The 26,080-nt window shown below is 41.4% G+C and overlaps 1 protein-coding gene across 1 annotated transcript; it reads left to right on the top strand.

The window, feature by feature from the left end:
• Positions 1-114: 114 nt before the first annotated feature.
• On the top strand, positions 115-26,080 carry LOC109415451 (serine/arginine repetitive matrix protein 2). The gene is made up of 4 exons (XM_019689327.3): positions 115-1,048; positions 1,111-1,228; positions 12,341-14,481; positions 23,577-26,080. Exons 1-4 carry the CDS (start codon positions 510-512, stop codon positions 25,822-25,824), a joined length of 5,046 nt encoding a protein of 1,681 aa, XP_019544872.3. The 5' UTR covers positions 115-509; the 3' UTR covers positions 25,825-26,080.

Here is a 26,080-nt window from a genome sequence, read left to right as displayed (position 1 = left end):
CCAAAAAATCTCGCCCGTCGTTCACAGCGTGAGTCCAAATCAAATGTGTCGCTCCCCTTAATTTTACTTTTTTACATCCCTCACCAGAGAAAAATCAGCGAACGTGCTCCGCAGCATGTCGCCTCGCATCACCATCAGCGCTTGACAGCTGTCGCTTTTTCGTCGTCGGGACGAAATTTCTCTCGAAAACGACAAACTACGCGAAAGAAATCTTACGGTGCAGTGCAAGCAAACCGAGGAAAAATATGTTTGGTGAAAATTCCCCCTAACTGCCTGTGAAAATCGTGAAAAATAGTGCGATTTGTTTGGGAACGGTGCAAACAAGTGGACGTGAGTGTTATTCGGTCGGTTTTGATTGGCGACAGTGAACAAATTACGGCGGAAATCTGCCCCTCTGAAAACAACATTACATTCACTCTCCTGGCGAGAAAGGCTGCTGCTGAATTTAGGGCGCCCTCTTGGCCTTGATCGCGCTGTGCGAATGGGACGAAGCTGGTGGTGGCGTAAGTATGAGCCATCGAAACAACGATAATAACGTTCCGTGGAACAATCGGAATCCACGCAACGGGGGTGGCGATGGGAACTACAAAGGGGGCGGTAACTGGGCAGGGAACAATCGGTACGGACCGGACAACCGATACAACAACAACAATAAGGATCGCCGGAACAACTATCGCGGTGGCGGTGGATATGGTGGGGGTGGAAGAAGGAATTACGACGACCGCCGTCCCTATCGGAACAATTCGTGGAACAATAATAACGGTGCACCGGATGGGAACTATCCGCGGTACCAGAACAACTGGCTCCAGAAGGGGCATCCGGATAAGGGAGGCAATAAGTACGGCATGCAACAGCTGCCGGAACCTGTCGACATGATGCAACAGCAGATTCCACCTTTGATGATTGATTTCGGTGAAAGCGTTCCGGAGGAACCGGAGCAAAGCCAGGGAAAGAAGGGGCCATCGGGAAGCGGCGATGCCGATGGACGAAAATCACGGAATGGAACGCCTGACAGTGCTGCTCGATCGGAGAGAAGCATGAATGAGAGGTAACGGGGGAATGGTGAAGTTTAGTAGTTTAATCGTTTTGATCGATTGATTTATGTTTCAGCAACGGGAACATGCCATGGCAGCAAGACGGGTTCGGCAGTCCTGGGGAAGGATTCCAAGGTTTTGCGGAAGATGATTTCGCGAAGACATCGAACGGGAACTCGAAAGTCGACGCTAAGGTAAGTAAACTAGGGTACTTATTTCATTTTGTATTTGTATGTAAGCCTGCAGTTCAACGTTAACCCTCTCTTACCCATGGTAGCACAGGTGATCCACTACTTTGCACTGTTCATTTAACTCTAAAACAAAAACGAGCAGAGAATTTTTGACCAAATCTGGCATAATAGTTCATCAAACATATACAAACATCTGACGAAAAAATGGGAATGATCTAACTTATCCTGTATTTGTATGAACAGTGCAAAGTAGTGGATTACCTGTGCTACCATGGGAAAGAGAGGGTTAAGTGTTACTGTCAGGTCAGAGAAACAAACCTATTACAAACAATTGACATTACGGCGCAAGCCTTCAACAAGCACATTTCCAAACATAATGCTTAAAGGCTGCCGCAGTATACTGTTGTTGCAAAGAGCACGAGGTTGATCATTGATGAACATTGAACGGTTATTCTCCTCATCATTTACCTGATGGAGAAGGGAACGAAAAAAGGATAGGACAGGGGAAAGGACAATTAAGGGAATAGGAACGCCATACACGCATAAGCGTACCACAATGGGTTCACATAGCGTCCCTGAAAAGAGCACTGTGATAACGCATAAAGCGTAAAAAGAGCCTATAGCTCTTTACCACAGCGGGTCAAGAACAACAGAACGTCCTGAAGATTCAGGTTAGCGCAAAAAAAAACTGGACAGTTACATATCAAATGATAAGAAAATCCATAATCGGATTCATAGCTATCACATGCAAATGAATCAGCTTGCTGAATATTCGCCATGTTATAGCTCAGCCGGCAGTGGCCTGTCAATGCTTTGACCAGAATGCTGCAATTCTGTTTTGACAGATTTGTAAGATACTTCGCCATCTCCAACTCAGTACAATACAATTTTGTTTGACGACATGACTCCAAACTATTCCGGTATTGTTTGTGCTGAGTGGCAGCCCAGGTGTGAATCTGAAGCTTTACCCAACACTTGGATACCGGAATAGCTGGCTCAGGGCCAATGAAGTCATGTGATGCTCCAGTTCGAGTTAACTCATCAGCCAATCCTTTTCAGCGATGGAAGAATGGCAAGGTACCCATACAAGGTGAACAGCGTTTGCTGAATTCAACTCATCGATTTGAGTTCGACAAGCGGTAGCTATCTTCGATCTGGAGTTGGCCGAAGCAAGTGCTTTAATAGCAGCCTGGCTATCTGAACAGAAGTATATTACTTTGCCCATTACGTGCTGCTGAAGTGCTGATTGCACTCCGCACATAAGAGCAAAGATTTCGGCCTGAAAAACGGTGCAGTGTCTACCAAGTGAGTAAGACTGATACAGCCTTAGCTCAAGAGAATAAACACCAGCACCTGCTCGACCTTCTAGAAGAGAGCCATCAGTGTAACATACGATGCCGTCTAAAATACTTCTTTCCAGATAACCAGATGTCCACTCTTCCCGGGAAGGGAATTTCGTGGAAAATGTCCTATATGGAAAATTACAAGCAATTGTAAGATCACTTGGAGCAAGGACAATTTTGTCCCAATTCACTAAAAGTGGAAACAACGAGGTGTGTGTTGATGTGCGGTTCACAGGAGTTTCCTCTAGCAGACCGAGTACCCGTAGACGGCAAGTGCAAGAAAGCGCTTCTTGTTTGAGATGAATGTGTAGTGAAGCAACGTTAAAGAGAACTTCAAGCGCTGCCGTGGGTGTTGAAGAGAACGCTCCAGACATCGCCATTAAGGCGAAACTGGAAGCATTTTCTCATTTTTTTGGTTTTTGATTTTTTATTAAGGCCGATGCAAATATTATTTTTCTTTTATGTCCGAGACCTCTCATTGGGTACGAGGGGGGGGGGACAAAAAATAATAAGGAACAAACGAAAAAAAAACTATTGAAAAATTTAAAATTATACACACTATTGAAAAAATATTTTTCGACTATTGAAAAAATGTTGCTTGTAAACAATTTATCTATTGAAAATGGAGTCATTGGCCGCCATGTTTTTTTTTCGCCCCTTCAATATTTTCGGATATTTGAAGGGGCGGGGGGTGACATAAAACAAATTAAATATTTGCATCGGCCTAAATAACGAAGCAATATTTTAAAAATCGGTTTTCGTGCACATGTAGAGTATGGATCAGGGTATCTTCTGAATTTTTTACGCTGAAGAAAATGTTTTTCGTTTTTGCAAAAACCATTTTTTAGTGAAATTTTGTTCAAAAATGGTTTCTGCAAAAACGAAAAACATTTTCTCTCGCGTAAAAAATTCAGAAGATACCCTGATCCATACTCTACATGTGTACGAAAACCGATTTTGAAAATATCGCTCCGTTATTTAATAAAAAATCAAAAACCAAAAAGTAAGGAAATGGATCCAGTTTCGCCTTAAGCACATCCTTTGGAGATGGCCTAACTTTGATTGGACCGTTCTCCTTTCGCCCTTTTGCCACCACACAAGACATCCATAAGCCAATATTGGCCGAACAACAGTTGTGTAGATCCATTTGATATACTTGGATTTTAGACCCCAAGTTGTACCAAAGGTTTGCCGGCATTGCCCTAAGGCCATACAAGCTTTCTTGATTCTGAACTCAATGTGAGGTATCCAGAGAAGCTTGGAATCAAGAATAACTCCAACGTTCTTTACCTGTACAGTCACATCGATTTCAGAATCAGAGAGACGCAAAGGTCGAACGCCATTACGGTTTCGCCTTTCCGTAAAAAGAACAATAGATGTTTTACTCGGAACCGAAAGGCCATAATGGCGACACCAACCCTCAACTACCTGAAGGGCACTTTGCATCAGGTCAAAAAGGGTGGTGACTGGGGATACACATACCAACTAACAATGTTAGATAGTCGTCCGCAAAACCATAAGTAGGAAAACCGATATTATTAAATTGCCTCAATAGCGTATCTGCTACGAGATTCCACAAAAGCGGTGACAAGACTCCCCCTTGGGGGCATCCACAATCACTCAATTTCCTAATCCCTGCTAAACGCAATGTCTAGAAGAGATATCGGTTTTTGAGCATTTGGTGAATCCAATTGGAAATCATTGGAGATATACCAAGACTCCGTGCGGCTTCCAATATGGCATCGAGAGGCACGTTGTCAAAGGCACCCTCGATATCTAAGAAAACACCCAAACAAGATTGCTTTTGAGCGAATGCTTTCTCGATATCGTAAACAACCTTGTGTAAAAGAGTCACAGTGGACTTACCAGATTGGTAGGCATGTTGGTTCACATGAAGAGGTACGTTAACATGTTTGAAATAATCAAATCTTTTCTGAAGCAAAATAGGATGAATTTCATCTTCCCCAGGAGATTTGAAAGGAACAAAGCTATTAAGTTCCCACTTAATCGATTCTATAGCCGAAGCCAGGGATACATAACTTCAAGAAAAGACATCAGGTTCATCGAATATTCAATATGTAATATCCATACATCCGGGAAAGTGTGTGCTGAATGAGTATTCCAGAACTTCCTCATCAGAGGAAGTCAGATCGCCATTTGTCAAACGAAGCTCGTTCACTCGGAAATCCTTAGATTTCGCAAGGATTTTGTTCAACAGACTGACTTCACTGATACTGAAAACATTTGTACAAAGATTTTTCCAGCCGGATCGTTCAGCAGACCGGAGAGCTTTCCTGTAGGCCTTGCGAGCCGACCTGAAAGCCTCCGAATCAGCCAAACGTCGTCTGTTCCAACTCTTCTACATTGTTTCCTGAGTTTCACCAGATCAGAGTTCCACCAAGGGGATCCTCTTGTGATCCTCACAGATCGTAGAGGGCATGCTTCTTCAAAAGCTTCCATGATGAAGGTCGTTGTGGTATCAACGGCATCGTCTAAATCATTTGGAGTGTCAATGGATGGTGAGTGTCCATGAAATTTGGCTGCAACCAAATCGGTAAAGAAATGCCAGTTGGTTGACCGGGGTTTCCTGAAACGCAAAGTTTGCGAAGTAACATTCACATGTTCAAAAAAGATGTAGCGATGATAAACATTCTTCATCTGACACATGCCAATTGGTCAGCTCGTGACTAATTCTGCTAGAGCAAAGCGTTATATCTAACACTTCATCATTAGCTGATACCATGATGGTTGGTGTTTGCCTAATGCCTATGTTAAGTAATCCAAGGTTTGTACTACTTAAGTATTTCATCAAACTTGAGCCTCTCAAATTGTTGTCTGAGGTGCCCCAGATTATATGGTGAGCATTAGCATCACTGCCAACAATTAGCGAAAGGCCTTTTGAAGTTCAGTATGCGATGACTTGCTTGAAAGCATCCGTAGGGGATGGTTCATCATGCGGTAAATAAACCGAACAATAAAACTATTTCCTATTGAGGTTTCCAACAGATACATCGATTGTGATAGCACATACATCTTTAGTAGTTGGTTCAGAGATGAGTGTAGCAACGATTGCGTTGTTGACAAGCACACATGCTCGAGACATGACACTTGAGTTTGCCATTTCATTTTTACTGAAAGTAGCAAACACCGGATTCACAAGGTTTCCTAGATAGAAATTCCCCTCACGAAAGTAAGTTTCTTGAACTAACGCCACTTGGGCTGTACCATTTTGCATAAGTCTGCAAAGATTGATTGTTGCTGTTCTTTTATGCTGGAGATTGATCTGAGCTATCCTAACCGTAGCCACTACCTAAACTAGGCAAGATTAAACTCTTCGCAACAACAGCACAACAAAGAACAGCAGCAACAAATCCAGATCGGTATCGATTGGAAAACGCCAAAGGCGAGGATACACAGAATACACTGTATAAATCGCATAATGCGAAACCATATAGGTGAAAATTTAAACTAATCAACAACATCTTCATAATCCCGCCCTTATTTAGCCTCAAGTGAGACTCAAGAAGGGCAGCCGATTGTCTCGGAGAAACACAAGGTCCACTGCACCATTGCTCCGGTTAGCGCAGTAAGGGCAACATACTGTGGAGGGCGCCCTAGTACTCCACAGGCTCCGTTTGCGGTTAGGTTTTTATTAGACCCCCCTAGCCATTCATTCCTAGGCACGGTAAGCATGAAGCCGCATCACACCATGAATTAGGGGTCACCTGTTGGTGGACTCTTACCACCGGAACAGGCGGTCCGTAGTGTTATTCTTAGCCAATTGAGACAATCGCTACCGACACTACACAGCTATCTAGGCTGATCGAGAAAAGAAGTTAATATTGAAGATCAACTTCATACGGGCCCGAACAGCCGGCAATCCAAGATGGGTATTGTAGAAGCTTTGGAGGGTTTGAGAAAATCAGCAGAAATGATGACGTGCACATCAACTCAATTTTAATGAGTTTCGAACATTAAACTATTAAACTATTAGTCTATGATTAAACCGATGGATAGGGGTAGGCGGGGCAATATGGACACCCGGGGCAGAATGGACACCCTCAATATTTCGAAATATGCGAACTTTTTTGAACTTTTAATGAATGCAGAATATAGTGCATTTGTCTAAAACTTAGTTTCAGGAAAGAAACATTCGAAATTAAAATTATACTTGATTTACACGAAAAAGTTGCGTCCTCCGTTTTTTGTGCATGGAAATTATAATTTTCACACCATCTAAAATAAGATTTAGTGATTAATTTATTGCAGGTCGATTAAAACCTGATATTTCTAGAGCACATGCAAGTAGTTTTGCTGCATCTACATGTTTAACATGTTAATATTTTCTTCTTTATTATATCAAAAATCAAGTTTGGAAACATCTTCTGCTGCCGGGGCAAAATGGACACTCACCTTTTTGAAAGAAGCGGCAAGGGAAAAATATAACCTAAATCACAAACCATCCAAATTCTTCGACTTCAGTATATTTTCGGTTAAATGTTCACTATAGTAGACATAGGGTGAAACAAATTGGTCAAAAAACGACAGCAGTGGAAAATAGTTGTTCTAGGCATCACGGCGTGTGTATGGGAAATGTTTATAACAAAAAAATAGGCATCGTCAAATTTTACGCTATTCAAAAATAGAGGCTTTCAGCTTTCATTTGCAGGGTCCCTCAAAAAAATCCACCGAGGGATCCCGAACAACTTTTTCAGAATACTGTTTTTCCCCATACAAAATGCACGGTTCCAAATTATTCCCTATTTCTACTTAACAAACATACCCAATTTTTGTATGAAAAAGTTCCCCCGATGGAATATTTCGATGTTGGGCTTGAATGAAAGCTGGTAGCGTCAACTTTTACGTAGCGTAAAAATTAACGATGCCCATTTTTTTGTAATAAATTTGTTCTACTAGACACACCGTGGGCATAGCTGTACATGCCGACAAAAACGAAGCTTTATCCAAAACAGCCTGAATTTAAATTAACTGAACAAAAATGAACTACTTCGGCGTATTATTCATCCATAATAGTTGTTTTGTATGGGGCCCATATAGCCGAGGCGGTAAACGCACGGGTATTCAGCATGACCATGCTGAGGGTGACGGGTTCGATTCCCGGTCGGTCCAGGATCTTTTCGTAAAGGAAATTTCCTTGACTTCCTTGGGCATAGACTATCTTCGTGCCTGCCACACGATATACGCATGCAAAATGGTCATTGGCAGAGGAAGCTCTCAGTTAATAACAGTGGAAGTGCTCATAGAACACTGAGCTGAGAACTGTCCCAATGAGGACGTTACGCCAAGAAGAGAGAGTTGTTTTGTAATGAAATGGCTTTATAGATGTAAATAATGTACGAAATTCGTAAAAATCTCATGGTGTTCATATTGCCCCATGGGGGTGTCCATTCTGCCCCGTATGCTTGAAGACGGTCATGAAAAACTAACATTTTTCAGAACATTTTTTGAAGTGGATAAATCATTTTTCTTCGTGAGCATTCTTATGCAATAGATGCTAAATAGACTTTAAAAGGATAAATGTATCAAAAAACTAAACTTTTTTGACATCTTGCCAGGTAAAGTTGGCAAAAACCATAGGGTGTCCATATTGCCCCGCCTACCCCTACATATTGCTAAACTTAATCGTCGAAAACTGGAATTAAGGTGGAAATGTTAGATAAATAATATCTTTTGAGTTCATCAAAATAGTGAATTGATATATCTAAAACTAAATATGACTTCTGCAATAATTAAAATTAACTTCCCTAATAAACCAACACCATACACGGACCGTAATGTAGATGGTTCAACAATACCGCATGCTGTTCGAATTTTATCCCGAATAGGTGGTTAAGCACGTCTTATGGTTATCGTTTATGCGGGTAGTAAATTATTTTACAAGACCTTTGAGACTTGTAATCAAAAGTACAAGTCAAAGCTAATATTTTATACTTGTAGTTTGTTTATGCAACAGATACTTGTAATTTCTACTAATAATATTAGCCCAACCGACTTGTAATATTAGACTTGTAACTTGTACTTGTATGATTTTTATGCAACAGGAAATTACAAGTTACAAGCTACAAGACTAATGGGTATTGTACCATTTGGGCAGGTGTACCTATTTTGGGCACTTGCCGCTACACGCAGAAAAATGACGCTTGTTTGAAACAATAAAACGCTTGATTGATTTTCAAACCGAGAATTTACTTATGCCAAAGTTATATTTCTCTGTTCTTACTTAGAGTTTATCGATTAAAACAACCAATCACCATTATTTCATACAACGTTAGAAACTTCATTTTTTTCTACAAAATGGGGACCACAAACATGGCCTGGAAGCACTCATACATCTTTTAAAAACTTACCCCAACTTCGCCACAACGAAGAAGGTGTAGCAAATCCATCACTGCAACTTCCAAGTGCAGTTTTGGCCGTGATGGATAACGCGCAGGTACTAAAGACAGCATTCGCAAAAAGTTGGTCGGTTTCGCCTTTTTGTCTCTTTTTATTCGATCTCCTTCCCATCCGCTTGCCGAGCTCTAAAAATAGATTTCCGAGCTGCCGCAGGAGCTGCCGTCACCAACACAATCACATTCCGGCTTTGTTAATAGCAAAAGTGCAGTCGTTTGAAACAAACCGTTATTTTATATTGAATCTACCAAATCTCTGTTTGTTTTAACAAACTGTCAAAAATTTCGACAAATGAAAATATTTGTATTATCAAACAATGGAACAGTTCAGTTTAAACTTGAAATTAGTTTGTCGCTATAGTAAACTGAAAAATTGGTTGATTTGAACTAGATTTTAATTGTGTTTACAATTTATTTCTCTGCGTGTATAACTAAGTCAATTTCAAACCGATTGATTTGAATTTTTGTACAGAGTCAGATACTGTACTTGCCCAACTCTATACAAAATTCCAAATCAATCGGTTTGAAATTGACTTAGTTATAGCGACAAGTGCCCAAAATAGGTACACCTGCCCAAATGGTACAAGACCCTATTATTAGTAAAATTTTCATTATGCTACAGGCCCCTGTTATCTTCCTTTCTTCGCGTTGTTATTTGCTGTTCCTTCTGCAGCTTGATCACAGCAGAATCCGTCTCTAGGATCTTCCAGAAATCTTCCTCGATAGCTTCCTTCTCGATACAGTGTACAACCTAGGTACAACCTTATAACTGCTCCAGAACGCCAGAAGTATGTACCGCCAGTTATTGAAGTTCGTACCTTCGAAAGGCTTGATCCGCAGGAATTTTTCTTCATCTCCACTCTTACGATCGCTTACGTACTGCTGCCGGAACGAAAAACGACTTGAAATCATCTGGGTCCAAAACCTATTAGCAGAGCTATTAGTGAAATATCTGCAGTAGTTGAAGGTTGATAATAGAATGAATGACTTTTAATAACTGCTAGGATGGCATAAGTTTCTTAAGACTAGGGCAATGCATACACCGTGTCCAATAAGTTCTCATACAAAATCAAATTCAATTTATTTCACATCTGTAATTAGGATTTTCAAAGTACATTTATTTATTGAAAGGCCAACTAACACACACCAAATACAGCATATGTTTTGGAACTAACTGTCCTTTATCCTTCTCTGCTGATCGCTCATGTGTCGTAAGTCCATTTCAGCTGGCACGCACGCCATTTCATTGGTATTTCGTCGTATTTTAACGAGTAATGGTTTTAAGTTGAAACAAATTAGGTCCCTGTCCTCTTCATTGCTAGTAGCAACTATGACCAGAAGAGAAAAAATATGAGATCCTTTATTGGTAAAGTACGAAGCCGTTTTATTTTGAACAAAGTAAAACGTAAATTAAACAAAAATATCCATTTACCTTGTTTTAATGAGATTTGTTGTGTTAAAAAAGCATGTGTGCATCTTATCTGGTTGATTCACATCATTTTCACTTTTAAAACATGCTTGTATTCCTATTGTGGTAAATTTTGTCCAAAATTTAGGTTTTATGATGTTCATCTTTGATATAATGGGTATTTTCATGAAAATCAGCCCAAGTTGAGCTTAATTGCCAATATCTACCATATCATCACTAAAACTGTATTGTTTAAGCCTTAGTATATCCATTTGGTACGTAACTTGAGATTCAAACTCAAAATTTATCCTTATGGGCTCTATTTCGCTTCCGTAGAATGAAAAACTTATCGAACATTTTTCATGCGTGACGGAGAAAACGGATTTCAGAAAACGGAAGCGTACTTCTAGGCTTATAAAAACAAATAGAAAATAAAGTTATTCTAAACCGTATGCTTTATTTAATCAGTATTGTGTGACCTTTCAATACATGTATTCACTTTGAAAATATGAATCACATATGTGAAATAAAATGATATTTTCTAAATTTGTATTTTGTATGAGAACTTATTGGACACGGTGTACTACGATTAATTGTTTCTCAACATAGTTTAGTATGCCAGCATATTTGACAAAATGCGAGCGGCAGCCTCGATGCCTTGATATTTAGGAAATTGTCACGATCAAGACAAAATAACAGTTGAGTGATGTCACAATGATCAGCCTGGGAGAAATAATAGAAAACGGTCATCGATGAAATGACAAATTCAACAAACAACTTAGCTTGATAATTAGTAGCAACTTTGTGTACGGAAATAGTGCCTTTATACATATTTGAGTCTGAAGAGTCTATAGACTCTATAGGTAAACGATTTAAGGACAAACGTTTTGAAATCCTGCTTCAACAGTGCATCAGACGCACAAATCTCAAGAAGCAAACTTCAAACAACAGTGCATGTGATTTCAGAGAAATTGAAATCACCCATTCCGACTAAAAAAAAACAATCCTGGAAGAATTTACTTGGAGAAATCCTTGAAAGAAGGAATCCAATCACCTAGATGAATTCCTGAAATATTGCAGCAATTCCAGCAAGAATTCCTAATAAATCCCAAGAGTATTTCTGGAAACATCCCCAGAGAATTCTTGAAGGAAGAACTGGAGAAACATACATTGAGAAATACTTGAAACGAAATCACGGCAGGAATTGTTTGTGGTAACTCTTTCGAGAATTCCTGGAGAAAACCTTAGAAAAAATCTGGAAGAATCCTTAAAGGAATTCCAGTAGAAATCCCTGGAAGAATGGCAGGTGGAATCTATGAAGGATTCCCAACAAGGGTGTGTATTCTTGGAAGAATTGCAAGATGAATTCCTGAAGCAATCCTCAGATAAATCCCTAGAGGATATGCTGAAAAAATCCACGTACCTAGTTCTCCCTGTTTGAGGAATCAATAACAAGAAGAACTTATGAAGGAATCGTAACAAGAATCTCAGGAGCAATTTCGGGAGGAATTCCTGAAAGAATCAGCATGCATTACAGAGACAAAACCACGAATAATTTATTTAGGAATCCTAGGAGGAATTCTTGAGGAAATACTTCACAGGAGTAACCCATGAATGAATTTCGGCTGAATTTCCTTGAGAAATCCTAACAGAACCTATTGAAGGAGTCCCAGTAGACATGACTGGGAGAATCCCAAGAAGAATTTGTGAAAGAGTCCTTGGAGAAATTAGTGGAGGAATTACAGCACGCTTTTTGGGGAAATCTCAGCTGTAACTACTGGAGAAACAATGCTCAATTGTTGGAGGTATAAGTTTCTATAGAAATAGAGTATTTTTTATTGCGAATCATAAAGAAAAATACGATATGTACTTAGCAAAACAGCACTTTTTCATAAGAATCTGACTCTATTAACCTCATGTTTTTATCAACTGTCTTTTTTTTTATTTTCAGTCATCAACCGCCCGAGAGGACAAAGGCGACGTGTCCCTGCCGGAGAACGAGCTCAGAACACTCATCGTTGACGAAGCGCTGAAAATAATTTCAGACGCCGAGCAGCCATCCTGTTCCAGCGCCACGCAAAGAGATTCCTCCGAAGCGGCCCCGACTGCGACGGCTCCCTCAGCTTCTTCCAGCATCGCCAACACAACCACCAACCCGGAACGCCGTGCTTCGATTGAGCGAAGTGCCGAGCAGGTGACGCGCAAGCTCATCAACCAGCTCACTTCGATGAACAAGCACAGTCTGAAGCAGGTGATCAACAACCCGGACAGCAAATACGAGACGGCCTTGAAGACCCACGCCCGGCAGAAGCTCCGTGCGGAAGTCCGACGACAGTTGAGGAACTTCAATTTGAACGACAGCACGGCGCAAACGAAGACTTCCTGCGGTATGTTGGAGCCGGACGAGTGCGTTGATTCGGACAAGATTCCGGAAGCGCTGCTGGAGCAAATCGGGAAGGTACTGGATCTGAATTTGTTGGATTTGAATGTGACAGAGGAATCAGTTCGAGAGGCGACCCCAGCAGGTGAAGTAGAAGATAGCGTGATTAGCTCAAACGAAGCGGATTACTCTGCGACGGAAGTGCTGGACAAGAACCTTCGACTGACGGACGAAGATGAGCAGCTTGATACGGTTGATCTGTTTGAACGTGCTGAGCTGCTGCTGATGAAGGGAAGTGAATCCGTCAGGCAAGGTAGCTCTTCGGGTCCTAGCTCTCCTACGGATGAAATGTTTCCCAATGAGCAAATAGATTCGATTGTTAGTGAGGATAATGGAGAGGACATGGGGGATCTTGATGGCGATCCCGACCAGGAGCAGATTGAGAAGATGTTGGATGAGCGCTTGGCTCCTAATTTCCCTTGCTTTTTGAGAGTCAGTACGGTGGAAGAGCTTAACAAAAAGGTGGACGATTTGCCTGTTCCGATAGATTCATCAGCGGACGATACCGTTCCTATTGTATTACCGACGGTCGAGTCGGAGAATAGCTCGTCCAATCCGGAGATTCCTTCGGAAGTCGTTGATACTCCTTCGGTTGCCGTGGAGCAACCTGAACCTCCTCAAATTGCACCAGTTGAGATATCTGTCGTCAACATGACCGATCAACCAGATTCGATTGAAAATCCTCTGCAACCATCCAAGGAGGAGGTCGTTGAGCCCTCATTGCCTCCTAAAGAAGAGGTCGTAGAGCACTCATTGACTCCCAAGGAAAATGATGTTGGACAACCTCCAGAACCAGTGACCCTATCCACGGAACCGGTAGTAGAGACACCTCCAATAGTAGATACACCCGTTGAAGAAGCGCCAACACAAGCCGAGATACCACCCACTATAAGTTCGCCTGAGAAAGCATCTCCTCCTGAACAACAGCCCAGTTCCGGAATAATCAGAGCTCCAACACATCCGGAACTGGCCGCACGCAAGCCCAAGGGCTCCAAAACCTACAAACCAAATCTCGTCCAGCACGAACACTCCAAACGCAGCGACAGTGCCAAGTCATCCACATCGTCACCGTCGCGACCTTCATCCTCTTCATCCAGCAATGCAACGTCTTCTTCCTTAAATTCCAAAGCAACCACCAAATCCGGAAGCTCTTCGAATCTCACCACCTCAAGCAAACAGAATCAGAAACCCCAGAATAACAACAATAGTAACACCACCGACAAGAATGAATCCACCGGAAGTAGCAACCGGGGACGAAGTAGAAGCAGGCGGGACAATGCCACCGCTCAAAGCCTCAAGGACAATTCCTCACATGCGGCCAGCTCCAGTGATCCATCTCACCCCAGTGCAACACCCCCATCTGCTCCGCCGTCAACATCCGCTGGAAGTTCTCCAGCCCCGCAGCAGCAGCAACAACAACAATCCGTACAGCAGCAACCGCCCCCCACACGGTCCGGGAGGGCCAAAACACCAGGACCTTCGCTAGCCGGTGGACCCCAAGATCACTCGTCTCCCCTCGGGGTGAAGAAGAAAAAAAAGCGCAACAAGCGGAAAGATCGATCGCCACCGCCCGACCTGGCCATGGAGCTTGAATGCGATCTGCGGATTTCGCGCCCGGCGGTAACGCCCACTCCACCTCCGGTGCAACAACGGTAAGTACCTATACACACATTTCTTCATGTATTTAGTCTCATCAACCACTTGTGTCGCGATCGCAACTCTCCAATGTCGACTACGCCCAACACGCATGGGCGTAACGAATTCCTCACACGTTTGATTCTTCAGAAAGTTTTACATTTTGCAGACAACGATGCAATTTCTTCGAGGAATTTTCCCATAGTTTCCTGCAGTTCCTCCAGTGATTCTTTCAAGAACTCCTTCAAGAATTTCACCACACATTTCTCCGGGATTTTTTCCTGGAATATCCTAAGAGGTTCCTCCAGTGATTATTCCAGTGCTTTCTTTCGAGGATTTCTTCAGGATTTTCTCAAGGAATTCCTTCTGCACTTCTGCAAGGAATTCCTTCAGGAATTTTTTGTACAATTTCCTTGCACAAACGGAGAATTTACCTTCTCACCATACAAAAATTCAGCTCATTACTACAAATCTAGTACTTCGCCGTTTGCGTCCTTTTCGTCCAGAAATTAGAAATTAGATTCCTACTGAAATTCTTCCAGGGTTTGTATAGAAAAGCTCTTCCGGGGTTTCCCAAGAAATTCCTCATGGGATTGCTTCTGGGATTCTTCCTGGAAGTTTCTTCAGGTATTTTTCCAAGATGGCTTCCTCTAGGGATTCCCTTCAGAATCTCTCCTCCCTCAGGATTTCCTCTAAGTATTCACTCGGATAATTCTGCTGAGATTCTTCCAGGAACAACTCCAGGGATTATAAAAAAAAATCCTCCAAGGATTCGTCCAGGAACTCTTCTTGAGATTCATCCTGGAATTCATTCAGGAATTTTTCCAGAAACTCATCCAGGAATTCCTACAAGAACCGTTAAGGAATCCCCTTAAGAATACCTGGATGTATCCTGGGGCTTCTCTAGGAATTCCTTCAGGGAGTCTTTCAGGAACTGCTCTGCTACACCATTATTCCAAGAATTCCATCTGTGATTTCTTCAGTTCCTCCTCCTGGGATTTCTTCCGAAAATCCTCCTGATTTACCTCCTAGGATTCCTCCAGGAATTTCTGCAGGGATTTCTCTAAGAAATCCAAAAATTCGTCCAGAAATTCTTGCAGGGATACTTCCAGGAATTCCTCTAAATATATCTCCAGGAGTTCCTCTAAATAATCTTCCAAGATTCTTTTTTCTAAACAATCCTCCAGAAATTCCTCCAGGATTCCTGGGATTCCTACTGAAATTCTTCCAGGGTTTGTATAGAACAGCTCTTCCGAGGTTTCCCAAGAAATTCCTCATGGGATTGCTTCTGGGATTCTTCCTGGAAGATTCTTCAGGTATTTTCCCAAGATGACTTCCTCCAGCGATTCCCTTCAGAATCTCTCCTCCCTTAGGATTTCCTCCAAGTATTCACTCGGATAATTCTGCTGAGATTCTTCCAGGAACAGCTCCAGGGATTATTAAAAAAAAAAATCCTCCAAGGATTCTTCCAGGAACTCTTCTTGAGATTCATCCTGGAATTCATTCAGGAATTTTTCCAGAAACTCATCCAGGAATTCCTACAAGAATCGTTAAGGAATCCCCTTAAGAATACCTGGATGCATCCTGGGGTTTCTCTAGGAATTCCTTCAGGGAGTCTTTCAGGAACTGCTACACCATTTTTCCAAGAATTCCATTTGTGATTTCTTCAGTTCCTCCTCCTGGGATTTCTTCCGAAAATCCCCCTGATTTACCTCCTAGGATTCCTCCGGGAATTTCTGCAGGAGTTTCCCTAAGAAATCCAAAAATTCGTCCAGTAATTCTTGCAGGGATACTTCCAGGAATTCCTCTAAATATATCTCCAGGAATTCCTCTAAATAATCTTCCAGGATTCTTTTTTCTAAACAATCCTCCATAAATCCCTCCAGGAATTCCTCCTGGGATTCCTCCACAAATTCTTCCAGGGATTCCTCCAAGAATTCTTCCAGGAATTCCTCCAAGGATTCCCCCAAGAGTTCCTCCAGGGATTCCCCCAGGAATTTCTCCAGGGATTAATCCAAGAATTCTTCCAGGGATTCCTCAGAGAGTTCTTCTGGGATTCCCCCAAAAATTTCTCCAGGGATTCCATCAGTAATTTCTCCAGGAATACATCCATTCCTCCAAGAATTCCTCTGCAAATACCTCCAGGAATTGCTACAGGGATTTCCTCAGGAATTCCTACAGGAGTCGAGTCAAGTACAAGACACTGAAGACGACCTTACAGTTGAGGTCGAAATACGTATCTGTCAAAGGATGCAAATTCTTAGTGGAATTCAAAGGAACCGTACTTAACCCGATTTTCTTTTATTTACAGATATTCCCCTAACAAGCCCAGGTTAATCATCACCTACAGGAGTTCGTTCAGTAGTCCCCCCTGGAATTTCTCCAGGAATTCCTTAAAGGATTCCTCCAGGATTTCTTCCAGAGATCCCTCCAGGAATTGCCTCAGTAATTACTGTAGGATTTACTTCAGGCATTCCTCCAGGAATTTCACCAGAGATTCTTCAAGGGATTGTGTCAGGGAGTCCTCCAGGGATTCCCCCAGAGATTTTTCTAGGATTTATTCCAGTGTTTTATTGTTTTCAGAATTTCTTCAGGGATTCGTCCAGAAATTTCTACAGAAATTCCTCCAAGTATTTATCTAGGCATTGCTCCAGGTATTCCTCCAAGACTTCCACTAGGAAGTCCTCCAGGAATTCCTCAAGGGATTTCTTAAGGAATTCCTCCAGAAATTCAATCAAAGATTCCACCAGAAATTCTTTCAGAGATTGCTTCAAGAATTCATCCTGTTATATCTCCAGAGATTCCTTCATCAATTCTTTCACGAAAATTCAGGAAATTCCTCAAGGGACTCTTTCAGGATTTCATCTAGGGATTCTTTCAGGAATTCCTCTAGTGATTCCTTCAGAATTTTCTATAGGAATTCCTCCAGGAATTTCTCTAGGGCTTCCTCCAGGAATTCCTCCAGAAGTTCCTTCTAGGGATTCCTCCAGTGGTTCCTCCACTGGATTGGTCCAGGGATTTGTCAAGATATTTATCCAGGGTTTCCTCCAGGCATTCCTTCAAAAATTCCTCTAGTGATTTCTCTAGAAATTTTCTCAGAAATTCGTCCAGGCATTCCCCTAGGGATTCCTTCAAAATTTTTCCAGGAATTCCAAGGATTCTTCCAGAAATTCATCCAAGATTTTTTCTCTAGCGATTCCTCTAGTAATCTCTCTAAGGATTCCTCTATGAATTCCTTCAGGAAATCCTCTAGGCATTTCTCCAGGAATTCTTGCAGGCATTTCTCCGGTAATTCCTCCAGGAATTCCGCCAGAAATTGTGTCAGGGATTCCTCCAGGATGTCCCCCAGGAATTTCTCCAGGGGTTTCTTCAGTTATTCTTCCAGATATTGCTTCAGGGATTCCTCCAGGAAATTTTACAACAATTCCTCCTGAAATTCTGCCAAGATTCCTCCAGGGGTTTCTCCGGTTATCTTCCAGAGATTGCTTCAGGGATTCCTCCAGATAATTCTACATCAATTCCTCCAAGAATTTATCCAGGTATTCCTCCAGGGATTCCTACATGAATTCCACTAGGAATTCCCTCAGGAATTCCTCGTAGGATTCCTTCAGAAATTTCTCTGAGCATTCCACTTAGGATTCCTTCAGGAATTCCTCCGGGAATTCAATCAGAGATTTTTTTCAGGAATTCTTCCAGGAATTTATCCAGGTATTTCTGTAGAGATTCATCCAGGAATTCTTTTAGGAAAAATCAGGAAGTCCTCCAGATATTCATTCAGAAATTTTGGCAGGGATTCCGCCTGGAATTGCTCCAAGGATTTGTCCAGACATTTCTTAAGGGATTGCTGCGGGAACTCTTCCAGGGATTGCTCCAGGAATTCCTCTAGTGGTTCTTTTAGTAATTCTTCTTAGGATATCTTAAAAAACGTATTCGGCGATTAGTTCAGGAATTTCAAAAATCGTTCCATCATTACGCAAGAATTTGTCCACTGAATACCTGAATACTTGGAGAATTTTTCAATTACTTGGAGGATTTCTAGAAAAAAAAAATCTCCAGCGATAAGTATAGGAATTCTTTATGATAATTTCAGAGAAATGCATACGGGAGCCAGGAAATGCCCTAAGAAGTCATCCAGGGATTCTTTTACAATTTTCTGCAAGAAATCCCTTAGAAGTTTATCCACGGATTTGTTCAGGCAACCATCCACGAATTCCTTCAAGAATACCCCCTGCAGCTCCTGAATTCGTCCTTCGATTCTTTCAGGGATATATATTGAGATTCTTGTTTTCTCATCCATGGATTTCGTCAGAAACTCCTCCAGAGATTCCTCTAGGAGTTTTTTTTAGGGATGTCTTGAGATTGTTCCATTAGAAAGTCATTCAGGGATTCTTCCAAAAAATTGTCAAGGAATTCCTTCAAAAATTCCCCTGAAATGCCGCAAGGGTTTTCTCCAACGATTGTTTTAGCCTAGGATTCCTCACATTATTCTACCACAGATCTCCTTCTGAAACTTGTGTAGGGATTTCTCCAGAAATTTCTTTTGGAATTTCTCTAAGAAGTTGCCTAAAAATTTCCCGGGGATTCTTTCGGGATTCCCTCCTGCAGTTTCTTTTAGAGTTTACACATTCTTACTATAATTACTCCAGGGATGTTTAAGACATTCATCCAGGGAAGACTCTTTCGGAATTCTCCCAGGGATTCCTCCTTGATTTTTTTTTGGAATGCACTCCTCTAGGAATTCATTTTTAAATTCTTCTAGACATTTCTTTTTGAATATTTTCAAGCTATTCGTCCCAGAATTCCTTCAGGTAACTTCAATAATTTTCCAAGGATCCCCTTATGTGAGAGTTCTCCGAAAATACCTGCAGGAAATTCTTCAAAAATTTCTTTAGGGATTCCCTTCAGGAATTCTTAAAGGGATACCTCGAAGGTTTTCTCCAAAGATAGTTTCAAGGCTTTAACGAGATCGCCTTCAAGAATTCTTTCAAGAATCCTTCCGGGAATAGTATATGAGTATATAAAACTATCTTTAGTGAAGTTCCGGCAAAGCTGCTCTCGGAACAATTATTATGCATGGATGTCATTAACCGTTATGTGTCCTACAAACGTTTGTACTTTTCTCTACACCGTGCTTTTTAAATGGGCGCTGGGTATCCGGGTACCCTGTCGGCCACATAAGGGTTAAGTATTTCTCTAAGCACTCCTTCAGGAATTCTGACAGTGTTGTCTCCGAGGATGTTTTCAAAAGTACTTCGCTGTACTTCGAAAGATTTTTGCACAGCTTCATCGAGTTTTTCTCGGAACATTTGCTGAAGAAGTCCACCAGAGATTCTATCAATTGTATCTCTGAGGATTCATCTAGAAAATCATCCATAGAATTCTTAAGAAATTCCAGAAAAAAATATTACAAAAAAATCTCCAATGATTCCTGCTAGAATATCTTCAAACATTCCTCCACGGTTTCTTTCAGGAGATCCTCCATATTTCTTTGATGATTTTCTCGCAGAAGTTAAGCATTTCTCCATAGATTTTTCAAGGATTGCTCAATTAAAACTTCAAGGATTGCTCACATAAAACGTTCACTTTTCAGAGATTTCTCCAAGAATTTATCTTGGCGTTTGCTCAAGCATTAATCACTCATACTCCAAGGATTCCTTCAAAAATTACTGCAACGCTTTTTTCGAAAAATTTCGGCAAGGAATCTTCAAAGAGTTTTTCTAAGGTTTCACTAAGAAATTCATTCTAGAATTCCTCCAGGAAATTTCCAGAGAATCCATTGCATTTTTTTTTCAATATCCCAGGATTTCAACACAAGTTTCTCTTAGACAATTCTCAGAGGAACTTCTGCAGGAGTTCTGGAGGAATTCTTTCAAAAAAAATCTGAATATTAGGGAATTGCTCCAACGAATTCCCTAATATTCAGCAACTCTAGGAGTTTTCAAAAGGATTCCTTCATGATTTTCGCCCACATTTCTCTGGGAACTCTTCTTAAAATGTCTATTGCGATATTTACAAGGATTTTTCAAATATTTGTTCAAAAAAATCTGGAAAATTATCAAAAGATTCTTCCAGAACTTCTTCAAAGATTTTGGTAGTAACTCCTGCTAAGGTTTCATCAATCGGATAAAGCTTCCTTGTTTAATTTATTTAATAGTTTCTCCAATGATTCTATCGAGAATTACTTTTGGATTTTTTCAGGGATCGCTTTTATTCAAAATTCTAAAAGAATTCTTTAAAAGATGCCTTTAATAAATTCTTCCCAAATTTTCTTCAGGATTTTTTCCAATGGTTTTTTCAGTAGTTCATTCAATAAATCCTCTTACGGGTTTTCCAAAGAATCGTTCAGAATTTATTTAAGTATTCTTTTAGAATTCACTACATTGATTCCATTCGCACCTGTTCGAGCCTAAAATACTTTTAGGAATGGCTTTGTGATTTTTTTTTTTGGAAATTGTTTGTGAATTTCTCTGTTATATACCTTATTTTTTGGTAATTCCTTAGCTAATTCTTCTGAGATTTTCTTCGGCCGTTCCGTTGTAAATTCTTGGATTTTTTTTTTCAATTCGCAAGAATTGAATTCCTAAGAAAATTGCTGAAAGAATTGGGAAATTCCTTTACGAATTGCTGCACAGATTACCAAAGTAATGACTGAAAAAAATCCAAAAGAAATTTCCGAAGAAATATTTCAGAAAATCTAATAAAAAATGTGAAAATTCCTTTCAGAATTCTCTTAGAAATTCCTCCAAGAAATTATACTGGGATTCTTTTAATGAAACTTTTAGGTATTTTTTCCATCTGGAATTTTTCTATTGATAGCTTTAAATATGTCTTCTAGCGATTACACCAGTTTCGTCCGGATTCGCTTCACGAAACTTCTAAAAATGTTTTTTTTTTTTATGATTTCATCAAGAATTTGTTCCAAGTGAGGAACTCCAAGAACTCTTTCTTGGATATCTTTTACGATTTATCTAGGAATAACTTCGAGGACTTCTTTACAAATTCCTCCAATATTTCCTTCTAAAGTTGGTACAGCGATTGCTTTGGCAACTCCTCCACGCGTTTCTGAAGGAATTTCTTCAGAATATGTATTCCCAAATATTCCATAAAAAACTTTCTTAAAGATTCCTTTGGGGCTACCAGCTACCCCACATAATCACTTCAGTAATTTTCCAGAGAAATCCTTCATAAATCCCTTCAAGATTTATTTTTAGAAATTTCTTCAAGAAAACCTTTTGCAATCCCTCAAACGGTTTTTCTTGAAGTCCTTTCAAGGATTTCTTACGAATTTGCTCAAGCATTTCTTTAGTTATACCTAAAGGGATTTCTTCAGAAATTCCTCCGGCAATTGCTGTATGTAGTACATCGTCCAAAGATTCCTTAGGCAGTTTTTTTCAAGTCCTCTTTCACAATTCATTCAAGAATCCTTTAAGAAAGTCCAGTGAAGATTAAATCTTTTTCTTTAAGATTTTTTTCCAGCAACGTTCGTTCAGGGATTTCTCAATGTTTGCCTTCAGATAATCCTACAAGGATAAACACATTCATTCCCAAGGGATTGCAACAGAAATACCCCCAAGGACACCTGCAGAATTTCTTCCAAGGGAATATATAGGAATTCTTTTGAAGGTTTTTTTATTTGCTACTCAAAATTTGAGAGGAATTCTTTAATGATTGCGCCATTGATGTCTTTGAAAAATAATCTAGGCATACCATCATTTGTTCTTCCAAAATCCTTTTGCTTTCAAAATTTCTACTTCTGCTTCTATTTTTTTTTTTGCACTTCTAGTACTGTAGTTTTGTAGTAATCCTTCCAGAATGTCATCAAAGATACCTCCAAAATCAACCCAATAATTCTTTTCGAATACATCTTGGAATTCATCGATTCTTCATAGATTCCTTTAGAAATTCCTCCAAAAAATCCTCTAAAAATTCCTGAAAGCATTTCCACAAGGATTCTTTCGGGAATTCTTCCAAAATTTCATTAGAAAATCTCCCAAGGATCCATTCAGGTATGGCTCCAATCATGATCTCAGAAATCCATGAAATATATTTTCCATGAGGAACTCCTGCAAGATTCCTTCTTGGAGAAATCTGTAAAAATATCCTTTGAGAAATTCCTTAAGGTTCATCTGAAAGATTCCTTGAAAAACTACATGACATAATCCATGAAGGACTCTATGAAGAAATCAGAAGAGGTATTACTGAACGAATGCTTTTAGGAATACCTAAAAAAAACCTTGAAGGAATTCCTAAAAAGATTTCTTGGAAAGTTCCTGAAGGAATCATCGTAAGTATTCCTAAATCAATGCTCAGAAGAATTTCTGAACCAATCCCTGAAAAATGTTCTGAAGATAATCTTTGAGGAATTTTTGTAGAAGTCTTTTAAGTAACTGCAAGATAGATCGTAGAAGATATCCCCGAAGCCAAGGTATGTATTTACCTTGCCCGAAGGAGTTCCCGCCGAAACCCTTCATGGAAAATTTGATAAGAAATACTTTATGAAATCGTTATTTACATTCCTTTGCCTCTAACTCCCTCAATTGTTAATAACAGCCATCTGTGTGCCCTGTTCCAAAAACTTGATAATCACGAAGGGGCCCCTACATACTTATCAGCAGATCTGCAAGTGTTGAACTTCTACTCTACCACCCCCTTGTTACGCCACTGCCAAGAGAAGCACACTCTACGTGAAATATGACTTCGGGTGTGCCTGATTTAACCCTAGTAATATATTGGGGTCAATATGATCCAAACAGGCACGTTGAACGTGATCTACGCAAGCTTGATTCGTCAAACCCAACATGCTAGAAGGGTTAATTCATGAAGAAGGAGAAACATTGGACACCACTTGGCACTTACTTTATCTTTGCTTGATTGCCTGTCTAGAATTCAGCTTAATTTTATCCAGCAGTGTTGCCAGGAATACTGTGCTACACAGACGTCTTTAAAGAACTTTCTAAATTCACTAAATGTCTGCGTTCAGTAGAATTGCAAGTTACATATTAAACTTCGTTTGAGCAGTGTTGTCAATCAATCAGTGTTGCCATCTGACGATGGAATTCCGAAACGTGCATGGTACAAGTTAACCATATATTTTTATCGTTTTTTTTTTCAGTGACTCAACGCCAGTCAAGAAGAGTGCGGAAGCTGAGCGTAGTGCTAACAGCAATAGCAGCAGTAGTACCAGCAGCAAACCTTCTCGAGAAACCCGAGCCAAGTCGGCCGATCCGAAGCTCTACTATGAGTCGAAGAAGGAGCGCAATAAGGACAAGCAACGGAGCCGCGATGATGACGGGAGGAAAAGTAGAACCAGGGACGACCGGACGAAGGATCATGATAAAAATAGGGACAAGGTGGACAACCGAGACAGGGAAACTAGGAAAGAAAAAGAACAGGAAAAGGACCCAGGAGATGGACTCACGAAGGTGGAAGTGGTCGAAGTGGGGAAACCATCGGATCGGAGCGAACGGAAAGAGTCACCGGTGCCTAAATCATCGGGCAAATCGGAACGGCTTGCCAATAAAGAGGAACCCAAGGATACGGCCAAGGAAGCTGCCGCCGTAGAGAAGGAAAAGGAAACATTGAAAGAGAGCGTTAAGGATGGGAGAGATTTAAGGGCGAAGGACATTTTGAAGGAGAAAGAAATTTTATCCAAAGATAAGCAAGAGAAGGACGTTCCGGATGATAAAGAATCTAAGGGATCAGATGAACCGATGGCAGTAAAAGATGCAGCTGAAATTCCTACTGAGCAGACTAAGCCATCAAAGCCGGAGAAGAAGAAAAAGAAGAAGAGTTTGTTGAAGGGTCCCAACTTGGTAAAAGGTCGGCGAGAGGTGATAGAAGAACCGGAACCTGTTATTGCTGACGAACAAAAGGCGGAAAATGTTGAAGTGGTGGTGGTCATTGAGGATACGCCTCCACCGTCAGTCAGTCAATCAAGCGATCCGGAGACACAAACACAAACAAAGAACAAGCAGAATGACGTTGCAATAAACTCAAAGTTTACTACAGCACCTGCTGAACATCCTACGGTCATAGCGACTTCGACAGCTTCAATCATTCACAGAACGGCATCACCACGGCCATGGAAATCACCAGGCGAAAAGAAACTGATTCCACCAGCAATTAGTTCCATGATTACTCATCACCCCATGTCTCCACCGGACCGATCTAGATCAATTCCCACGCCCACTCCGCCGTCGCCAGTGATGTCACCAGAACCACCACCACATCATCATCATCATCAGCATCACCATCATCAGCAACGTATCCACCTAGCTGCCTCACCCGTGGTCATGCCACAACCGGATGTGCTCACCCGGATGCCCCTGCAGTCTAGTATCACTCCGCTAGTGGCCACCACGGTAGCACCACCGGTGAATACCTTCGCACCGGTGATGAACCTGCTGAACCAGATGCAAGAGATTGACAACAAGATGAGCGAATTTCAGCGCCGGAAGATGCAAATCGATAGCGAAATGATGCGCCTGAATTCGGAGAAGTTCCAGATCGATCAAAATTCCATGCAGCTCCAGAACGAAAGATTTATGTTGTTGAACACTCTGCGGGCTGCTCTGGTAGAATGTGAGCTGACGACTCTGGCATCCAGGCAGAGCGTCGCACACATGCCAGCGGCCGCCAGCAGTCCGGTTACGTTGGGCAATCGACGCCGGAATGCTGATTCGGAACCGGAATCTGCTCCTCGAAATAAGCGAAGGAAAGATACCCAGCAGGATCTGATGGTATCTGCTCTGCCTCAATCGCCCTATCAACAAGTGCCAACAACTTCATCGGCCACGGAACTCTCGGAACCGGAAGAAACGGTCAACCCCGGGTGTGTCACGCCCGGAACTGGTGAGCGAACCATTCGTCGAATAACTAAAATCAGTGGAAACACTGAAATCTTGAAGCTGTTCCAAAGAAGGCGTCTCATCTCGGATCGGTCCACCGAGGAGAGCCAACCGGAAGATAATGTGGCCAGCACAGCGCCAACGGAGACTGTGACGACGGTAGTTGACAAACCCACTGCACCTAAACGGCGAAGAACTCGCACTTATGGGGGCGGCGGCGCCAGTGGAAACGTCGATCCGAGCGAAGGCCCCGGAGCCGTCATTCGGTTACGAAGCGATTCCACCAGATCCGTTGAATCCGGAAAATCAATTGAAATTATTGACCATCCGGTGGCACCGGTGGTGGCGGTTCCTCCGCCGGTGGTCGCTACAGCAACCAGCCGACTGAAGAAGGACGAAGAGATTCCCCTGGGCAAGCATCGGGATGTTTTGCCTCGGCAGGTCAAAGTGGTGGTCAATAGGATCAACGTGCCGACCAGAAGCAAGCGAGCAGGTGCGAGCGAGGTCCTTTGATTGGTGCATCGAAGGACGCTGCGATCGGCTCGTCCCGAGAAGCAAGTCAATGACGAATTTCATTAATAAGTAGGTTTTTCAAATACTTATAGCCATTTCCTCCTTTCTTTGTGTTCGCCTGGAGAATCGAATGCGAACACGTTATCAAACCACAACATTATACATATACTTTTCCTCTGTCATCATGAACTATATATCTAGGAACAAACAAAAATGCCTTGAAAAAACATTGAAAATGCAATTCTTTTCAACCGAA

This window comes from Aedes albopictus, chromosome 2 (genome assembly GCF_035046485.1).
Source record: "Aedes albopictus strain Foshan chromosome 2, AalbF5, whole genome shotgun sequence".
Taxonomy (NCBI): domain Eukaryota; kingdom Metazoa; phylum Arthropoda; class Insecta; order Diptera; family Culicidae; genus Aedes; species Aedes albopictus.
This window is presented reverse-complemented; position numbering and strand designations above follow the sequence as displayed.